The sequence below is a fragment of the Telmatherina bonti genome (assembly GCF_933228915.1).
Source record: "Telmatherina bonti genome assembly, chromosome: 19".
In the NCBI taxonomy this organism is placed as follows: Eukaryota; Metazoa; Chordata; class Actinopteri; order Atheriniformes; family Telmatherinidae; genus Telmatherina; species Telmatherina bonti.
The window spans coordinates 10,904,245-10,914,306 of NC_136617.1; the positions used below are offsets into that span (position 1 = coordinate 10,904,245).

Genomic DNA, 10,062 nt, shown 5'->3' on the forward strand with positions numbered 1-10,062 from the left:
AAAAATGACACAGCTGTGTTCATTGTTCTGACACAGACAGCACAGATGCAGGTAGGTGATGATAATGTATTTGGATGGAGCTCAGACCACAGCATTTGCTGGAAACAATTGGATCACAAGAGTCCCAGTGAAAAAGAGCTGAACTGAAAAGCTCCATGCCAGTACTTTTGTTAGAGTTACAATAAACCTAGCTGTGTGCTCTGTTCAGTGCTTCTACTATGTCAAACAGCCGCCTGACTTAAACTAACAAAGACACTCCAGTTTAGTTTAATGAGGGGATGTTAGATTCTGTAAAAGGTGATTGTTACAGAGGAAACATTTCCTGGATGAGTCTTCCACTCCTAATTTCAGGATGGTGGTTGTCAGCTGACCAACAGAAAACAACCCAACAAGATGCTGCAAAAACACAATAAAGCCAACACAAAATGGAGAGCTTGCACTCATTTACTGTGACCAATGTGTTTCCCAAGCTGCAGGACGTTGTCACTGGAAGCGGTGGAACTTACACGGATATCAGTAACAGTGTGGAAAAGTTTAAAACTCTAATTAAATAAACTAACATTGTTTAAAATGTAGGAAACTTTAGGCCCAAAATGGGGTTTTTGTCCAGAAATTCAGCTTAGGGACTGCATGAGAATGTGTCAGTGGTTTCAGATACAGCTTCAGCGGTAAAAGGCTGATCTAACAATAGAATACTGCAAGCAGGAAGAGGGTGTTGCGTTTGTGATTAAAAACAATGGAACAATAAACCATTAAAGAAAATGCCATAATTGTTGTTCACTAATGAAAATGTTAATGGGACTTAAAGATAAAGGCATATTTATATGATAATAACAGTTAAAGTTAAGATAAAATTATGTTGCAATGGGAATAGTAATTTTGATACAAAGTTGTCAATTTAAAGGCAACATGTCTGCTTTCCTCACTGAATTAGAAGTAATTCTTCATATTTAAAGATGCATTATGTAACTTTCTGACCTTAAAACTCTGCATCCCGGACTAATTCGATAACACGGTGACATTCATCGTGTATTTCTGGAGCCGAGGCGGAGAAACTGCACCATACAACTTTTACATTTGGGATGTGGTGTGACATTGAAGCAGAGTTTCGCCATTTTCCCGCCACGCACCCCCGATTGACGGCTAATTTGGCATCTATCTTGTATCCTACCTGACCTGTTAGTCTCTCCAGTCAACAAAACACAATCTTACGATGACTCTTGTTGTGTCTTTTTTTCTCTTTTAATCTTCTTGTGTTTCTTTGCTGAATCAGCGGCGTTGCGTGTTCGAAACAGCCAGTTCCTTAAAGGGGTGCTATTATGGTATTTCAAGTTTTCTGAGCTTTCTACAGTGTTACAGTGTTGAATCCTCATCAGACATCTGAACGGCACTATTTTTTATCATCTAAACGCATGTTTGAGTTTGAGTTTGAGTTCCAGCACGCTCTCCGTTCGGTTTCCATGGCGACGAAAAACGTGTCGTTTTAGAGAGTTTTTTCTACTTGGAAATCCTTGTGACGTCCCGGGGGGATAAGGTTCGGTGATTGGTTACCTTCCACTGGTTAACTAGGGCATGCATGTACAAATACATCAGGCGGATGGAAAACGTCATATAAAGTTATTCCCAACGATGGCTGGTGAGTTTACCAAAGAGAGACATCCTGCTGCATTCGTTGCTGTGGGTTGCTGTTTTCCATTTCGTTTTCAGGCTCTGATTCAGGTTCCAACATGTAGGGCTGTATGCTATGTGTTGACATGGTATTTTTTTTTAAATTTTTTTATTGAGTTTATAGTAGCCTAATCCTTCTGTTTATGAGATGTTACAATGACGGCGAAAGCAGGTGCGGTGCGCGCTCCCGATGTAGTGCAGTGGTGGGAGGCGTTATTAATACAGAAAATATCTAAGCTGTGACCACACCCCCACCAGAAGTGGCAGAGAGAAACTTTTAGGAATGAAGGGAATAGAAGAAGAGCAGGACAAACTTCCATGACGACGCTCCATGTATCCAACTGCACAGATTATCTTTAACAGTAACGATCTTGTCAGCACTGTGCTTGGCATATTTTTGCTTGGCTAATTTGTCACTCATTTTCAGTCCAGTCATTGTAACAGGAAAGCTTTTTGTTTCTATTAAGCTACTGAACACTGACCTATGAATCATTCCAGCAGAAAAAAAGGTACATCACTTAATTTTTGTTTGACAAAAACCAAATAGAAGAAAAAAAATTATCCCAATTTTAGTTGCTGACAAAGTGTGTTCAAATTGCTAATATTTGCAGAAGAATTGTAGGGTAATAAAAAGATGAATGAATGTTCTTCCACAAAATTAATCGTGAAAGCAGCTGTACATAATAATTAAACGGTGAAACCATAAAAATAGAAACTTTTGCATAATACAGAGCAGAATATGGTAGAGGTTTTCAGAGTACTTTGAAAAGTCATACGTAACAGTTCAGAAATAGTGGAGAGGAGGGAGATGACAAAGACAGACAGTCGGGCAAGAAGAAGAGGAAAGAGTTGAGTCAGCAATTCTCAAACTGTGCCGAGAGGGAAGGGGCACCAGCAGAGAACTGCGGAGAATTCACTCATCAATTTTCAGCCTCCAGTCAGTTATGTCAGGCATTTCCAGCAGGATGACCCCACCTGTCAACAACCAGTCAGCTGTTTTCTGGCTGTCACAAACCAAAAATGTCAGAGTTTGCATGATCAGTTGAGCTAGGATGAGAAGTTTGGACCTCAGTTTCTATCAGGCTGCAGAATTATACCCAAATTTAATTTAAAAAAAAAAAAAAAAAAAAAAAAAAGGATAAAAAGACCAACATTTAGAGAAACAACCTTTGTTTCTCTTGTTTAAATTTCAAAACGTTGCCACAGCTGAGTCGGTCCTATAAGATACAGCCATATTCTCAGATCTTGAGCCCTCCATCTCTTCATATTCAGCTCCAAAGGAGCCAGACTTTGTGTTCTCTTGTCAAGGCTTGATAAGAGTCTGCCAAAGGTTTTCTTTGGACATTGGCTACTTTGTCCCTTATTTTCAGTCCAGTCATTGTCCCTAATCATTTTAACAGGAATGCCTTTTGTTTCTTTAAGCTACTCAACATTGACTTATGAATCATTCAAGCAGAAAAAAAAGGCACCTTACTTAATGAAAGAACCAGTGTTGTGTCTACACATAACACACAACTTCGCAAAAGTTTTAGGCACGTTGTTATTAGCAGTCTTTGGCAAAGACACACAATGTATGATAACACAGTATGGCAGCGATAACACTGCTTTTAAGACTAACATGATTCCCAAAGAGATACTAGCAGACAAACTGGTATAGCTTGCCATAATGTGAAATGTGATACTAAACAAGTATCACTTCCTGTGTGACAGGAAAGAGCTTTGCACTGGGTGTCAAAGAGCATAAATAGAAAGTCCTGCCACTGTGTGTTTGCCAAATGCTCTTTTCGTGTCAGGGATGATCACTTCACTGCAGTCTGAGAGGACTGTGGCTACGGTACTGTTATCAAAGCTTACTCACCGTGGGAACGTATTCCGAAGGAAACTTGTTGGTTGTATAGGAGATGAGAAGGCAGGTCTTCCCCACTGCACCATCACCCACCACCACACACTTAATAGTCTGCATCTGAGGAAGAGGAATGCAGGAAATTGAGGAGGCACAAAGAGGTAGGAGCAGGAATGAAAAGGGATCTTAAGGTGAGACAGGAGGCTGGGGGAGTCTTTGCCTGAGGAAGTTCCTGCTTATCAACACAATCGCTGGAGTTGCTTTCAAATCTGCTATGTCTTTTATTTGTTTGGTTCGTCTTTTTAGTTATTTTATTGGGTATTTATTTATTTGTAATTATTTTACCTGTTATTATTTTAATGACATTATTATTTCACTTTATTTTTATTTTGTGATATTCGAGCAGCACTTTGGCGGCATTCTGGTTATAAAGATGTGCTTTATAAATAAAGTGGATTGGATTGGATTTGTGCTCTGCTTTTCATCATTTTTGTAGCATCTGAAAATGTTTGCATCATGTGTAAATTACCCCTCTCGTGCTTCTCAATTAAACTTTGTCAAGACAATCATACAAGGTCGGACCTATTAACATTCAATACATTGACTTGACATATAATTAGCTGCTCGTAGGAATCTACCAGCTGACAAGCAACTGAAGCGTTATGAGAACATATATACACGAGACATAACAGATCATATACAGCATGTCTTTAATTAAAAAACAATAGTTACTGTGATGTAACTGAATACATTTTGGAAATATGTCATTTAGTTAAAACAAACAAAAAGTTCCATAAAGTTAAATATTTAGAGGCTATATTTTCTTGAGGTTCAGTCATTGCTGCCGTATTTCAGAAAACTACTGTGTGCTTTGCATGCTATTATGAATGAATATGATGGCAGGACAAGGTTTTGTGTTTAAACTGACTATTAAAATGCATTTATCAATTGATTAATTGATTTACATGTTTAAATTATACCACGAGGAACAAAGTGGTGGATGTCTGAATATTGTCACCTCCACAGACAGAGTCAGAGAAGTGGTGAAGATTATATGTAAGGTCCCCCTGTTGTCCCCCTAGTCATCACCGGACTACTTAGCTACATGCAATTTACACCAACGTAATTTTCTAACTTCAGTAAATAATTCTCAGATTAATTTCTGTTGAAAATTTTACACCAAAGCAAGTATAGGTGATGACCTTTTATACCTGAAGCTCTGAAAAGGAGTCTATGATTTTACTACCCACACGATGGACTAAATATGGGGTGTTCAGCTTCAAGTTAAGGGTGTTGACAGAGAGAAGCATTGGAAACCTGCAGGACAGCGACCTTTGAGCACCTTTGGAATAAATAATGACAATAACTTTGTAAAAAAAAAAAAAAAAAAAGGAGAAAAGAAAAAATCACATTGCTCCTCTACTCGTCCTGTGCGCCTCAGTTACAAGAAAACAACCTTGAGCTGTAAAACCAGTATGTATCAGGTGGCAGCAAGCGTGAGACATGTCAACAGAAAGAGTGGCAGTGCTGTAAAACAGTGTTTACGGCACACTGCAGAGTGAACCTGTGACCACTTAGACGCTAAGCAGCTCTCATAGTCTGCTGCCTCATTAAGAGGGACAACAGCAAAGGACTATGGGCTCCCACTTCATCACTGGCTCTTTGTTTGGACCATTTGGCTGTGGCAGCATTCAGCTGAACTCTGATGAGTCAGGGACAAGGTAACTGGTCATGGTTTGGAGAGACGATGCCATTCATTGATTCAGAAGAATTCATTCCTCGGTGGTTATTTACACACACACACACACACACACACACACACACACACACACACACACACACACACACACACACAAAAACAATTCTGGAAGATTGGTAGCAAGAGTGTTTTTCAATGCACTGCTGTTTCTTGTACACACACTGTTATCTGCAATATCAAGTTGGTCCTGTTTTGCAATCAGCTGCTTTAAGCAATATATCAAATGATGCCTGACAATCTTTTTTTTTTTTTTTTTCCTTAAAACATTTTTCTTTTTTCAAACTAATCTTATACTCTAAAACCTAAATGTTTTTTTTAACTGTATGATAGATAACTGATATTACATTTTAATTACAAGCTACGAAAGTCACAAAGATTTGTTTGGTAAATGATTAAAAAGAAGATATTGCAGTTTTCTTTTTCAAGATTTTAAAAACCAACGTCAAAAAGTTTGTTGCTTGAGGTGTAAACAATCTTAATGTATCAATTTGATGAGGATTTGTCACTTGTCACACATTAACTAATTCCTTACTGAATTAACAGCCTGAACTGAATGATTAAAAACTAAACTTACATGCAGTACCTTTTATGCATTAAATAATATAACATTCAAAATATTCATTTTGAAGAATAAGAACAAGACATGTTGATGTAACACACGATAAAAGCACAGCAATCATAAATCTTTCCATTTACATCTGTATAATCAGCTGGAATAAATACTATATTTCTATCACTAATGTGTATTGTTAGTTTGAGAAGCAGCTAAATGTTCCTCTGACTTGATCCCCCTTTTCCTTTAGCAGTTTAATGGCAACAAAGAATATGGGCTTTACTTCTAATATTACAGCTTAAGTGGCAAAAGTAAATCTAAATAAAAACAAAGATTTAACATCTCACTTGTTTCTTCTGCACTACGGTTCTAAGTATTCTAAAACTAATATTAATATTAGGTTTTGATCTTACATGCTTTCATACATTTATATAAAATGGATTATATATGTGTGAACTAGTTTAAATTGCAAGTAATCATAATGGACTGAAAGATTTTCTCATGCACATTGAAATAATCTTAGTATCTATGGTTTTGGGTTGTTTATAATAGAAAAAAAGGCATATGTTGAAACTGGACTGAAGAAATGCCAATTTTCTGTATTTTAGACAAAAACAAATATAAAAGATTTTGATAAATGATGATAATCATTATTGACAAAAATGCCACAGCATTTGGAAAACTCCAATGCAATAATCCAAATGAAAGAAAAACAATAATAGTTATGAAATGCTTAAACAAAACAATGTCTGTGTTCACTATGACAAAAAAAAAGCAAAATAAGCAGTTTATATGTAATATTAAAACACATTTAAAAGGAATAGTCTACTCAGTTGCACCATAGTTATGTTCCTGCCTACAGTTAGATAAATAAATTATACAACACCACTTTTAATTTAATTACACTGACTCATAGAAAAGAAAAGCTAACAGTCAACCTCAGTCTGATTAAATTAAAATGTAAAATGATTTAAAGCTCTATTAAAAATAAATCCAGTTTCTGATTTTCAGTCACTTCCGCATAGAAAGCATACATTAACATGGCTTATCGGTTTCATCGCATGACAGTCAGTAAGCTGGAAGAAGCCAAAGGGCATCAAGACACAATCCTAACAACCTTTTACACCATTCTTTCCTTTCATTATAAATATATAAAATACAAATATTTGTTAACGTTGTAAAAAGCTGATGTAGCTAACTCAAGCTAGCCCGAAAAGCTAACGTAAAGTTACATCCGCCAGACCCCCACCCACAGCAACAACAACAACAAAAAAACGTTCAAAACATCAATATTTTAGGGGTGACAACTTAATAACACGATAAAAGCTGCGTATATTAGTGTCACAAATACCTAATTCCATATTCAATTCGGCTTAGCAAAATATCAAACCGGTAACTTTCGGCTGAGATTTCAGAGCCCTACTAGCCTAAAGTTAGCTAAAGGAAATCATTTGTTTGGACAGCTGCCGGTTAATAAGATTAGCTGTAAGCAGGCTAACAATCACAGAAATCACCTTAGAAAAAGTTGTTCAACGTTATATTGCTGTTTTTCGTTGTATATTTATTAATTTATGGTGAATAAATCACAGTAAATGAGTCTGACAGCTCTCACCTCGATCACCCACCGCCGCTTGAGTGCTGGAAATGTTGTGTTCACTTGCTTCTGGTAAACCGTCTTTCCGCCTTTACGGAAATCGGAAATATGAATAGTGTTGCGTTTAAGATCCCTCGGATTTGTTTTACTGTGCGTTTTTGGCATGGTGTTGGTGTTTTACATCCGTATGTTTTATAAATAGATAGATAGATAGATAGATAGATAGATAGATAGATAGATAGATAGATAGATAGATAGATAGATAGATAGATAGATAGATAGATAGATAGATAGATAGATAGATAGATAGATAGATAGATAGATAGTTTCAGTTTAAAGTGTAGATTAAACTTTCACCATATGTAAAAACTTTTAAATCCAGGTTAATCAAGGTAAAAAAAAAACAAACAAAAAAACCTAAACAAAAAAACGTTTCTATCCTCACATGTCTGTGCATGAAATCTGCGCAAAAACTTTGAACTGATTCCACTTTTCAGAATTTGAGTTTAATTTATGATTTTATTGTGATTTTACCATTTGTGCTGTCTTTTCTTTACATCTGCAACACGTTTGATTTTTTTAAAATTTTTATTTATTTATTTATTTATTTTTTTGTGAATTGTTTTGGACATGAAGTGTGCTATACAAATCAACTTGCCATGCCTTTCCTTAAATGAAGAAAACAAATGTTGTGGTGAATAAACATCAACTATTTTTAATTTATTTATTTATTTCTCGAAGTTGTGGCAACCCAAAGTGAAAAATGATTAAAGTAAACAGTTTTAATGCTTTTAAAATAAACATTTGTCGTACATTAATTGATTCACTCAGTCAAACAAATGTGTACATGTATAATCAGAAGACACAAACAACACCAGCAAAAAGAAAAGTTACTTGGTTTTAATCTAGTTGCATTACATAATTAAATAGATGCATTAATTATTCCATTTTAAAAAAAAAAAATTAAAGACAAATTATTTTCATTATGTTACATGGGCATATTTTACCATATGAAAAGGAATTGCAAAGAGAAATTATGCCACTGCCTCCCTTGGCAACATCCTTCCCATGCCTCTCTCAACCTAAAGTGCAGCCAGACTGCACTTCAGGCCATTTAGGCCTTATGATGGATCACTTCCTGTCACCAAGGGGCGGGGCTAATTTATCATCTAATTATTGACATGCACAAATGTGAAGGATATTACTGGCATCATCTGTAGCGAATTTGGTGCAGGTTGGTTGTTTTTTGTGGGAGTTATGTCAGTTTTCCTTTTCATTGCATCACATCTGCTTTGCTGCCCCGCCTCTCCTAAACGATATCCCCTATTAAAAGAAATAGCACAACTTTTAATCACACATGCCTCTTGAGCATCCTGACTCATGTGGGTTAAAGTTGGACAACATTCTTAGGAGAAGAGTTCCTCAAAATGCATGGCAAAGAAAATGACAGAAATGACCCCAAAAATGGCACCTTTTTCAAAATGGCCGACTTCCTGTTTGATTTAGCCCATATGTCCAAGAGACTTTTTTGAAGGTGCTGGAAGAGTCTACAAGTGTGCTGATTTTTATCCATGTCAGTCAATGTAGTGGGCGAGGCTGATTGATTGAAATATTTTAGGGGGCGCTATGGAGCCATTTACAATCTTTTCCACTATATTGTAATTTTATTCTATTAAGGACATAACTGTCATGACTCATGGCAAGTATGGTGAAGATCAAAGGTTTCATGGCTTTGTTACAGGTACTTCCTGGTTCACGATATCAGACACTTGTTGTTGCCAAGGGGTGGGGCTAATTCATAGTCATATTATTGCATTGTAGATTTTGTTCATCATGGGACTGGCATCAAATGTGTCGATTCCTGTGCTGATATGTTGTTTTATGTGGGAGTTTTAGCAATAAGTCTTTGTTAATGAGACATCAAACTTTGAGGGCTCGCCCCTCCTAAACTAAATCTTCTATTAGAAGAAATAACACAACTTTAAATCACACATGCCTCCTGAGCATCCTGTGCAAGTTGGGTGTCAGTTGGACAATATCCCTAGGAGGAGTTGTTTAAAATGCATGGCAAAGAAATGACCCCAAAAATGGCACCTTTTTCAAAATGGCCGACTTCCTGTTGAATTTAGCCCATATGTCCAAGAGACTTTTTTGAAGGTACTGGAACGTTCTCCAACTGTGCTGAATTTTATCCATGTCGGTCAATGTAGTGGGCGGGGCTGATTGATTGAAATTTTGTAGGGGGCGCTATGGAGACATGCTCCATTTATTTCATTATGTTTCAATGGGGCTTAGTTCAGGGCCTTACTGTCATCAGTCATGGCAAGTTTGGTGGCGGTCCAAGGTTCCATGGCTTGGTCACAGGTACTTCCTGTTTCATGGCGTTGGACCGCCATTCGCCATGTCCTGTTTAGCGTAGCAACTTGAGGTTTTTATTGTGGCATCATGAAAGGGTTTGACATGTTTTGAAGGAGTCTCAAGTGTTTGGGACAATTTGCTTAGAAGCATGACCCTCAAACGTGGAAAAAAACACTTCCTGTTGTAAGTGGGCGGGGCTTAGGTCTACACCAGCAATGGTCACATTAATCTGTTCAGGACTGATCCCTTATTAATCCCTATAAATTTTAGGGTGATCAGATCAAAAT

At 36.9% G+C, this 10,062-nt stretch overlaps 1 protein-coding gene across 1 annotated transcript in view; it reads right to left on the reverse strand.

Annotated features, from left to right (window-relative positions):
* Window positions 1–7,474, reverse strand: part of LOC306770430 (cell division control protein 42 homolog) — a gene marked incomplete at its 3' end in the record, with an annotated part of 29,499 nt that extends 22,025 nt beyond the window's left edge. Inside the window, exons 1-2 of the mRNA XM_079259290.1 lie at window positions 7,436–7,474; window positions 3,527–3,631 (exon numbers count right to left, since the gene is read on the reverse strand). Coding sequence (XP_079115416.1) covers window positions 3,527–3,631 — 105 coding nt within the window. The 5' untranslated portion in view covers window positions 7,436–7,474. The remainder of the gene's footprint in view (window positions 1–3,526; window positions 3,632–7,435) is intronic.
* Between the last annotated feature and the right edge of the window lie 2,588 nt (window positions 7,475–10,062).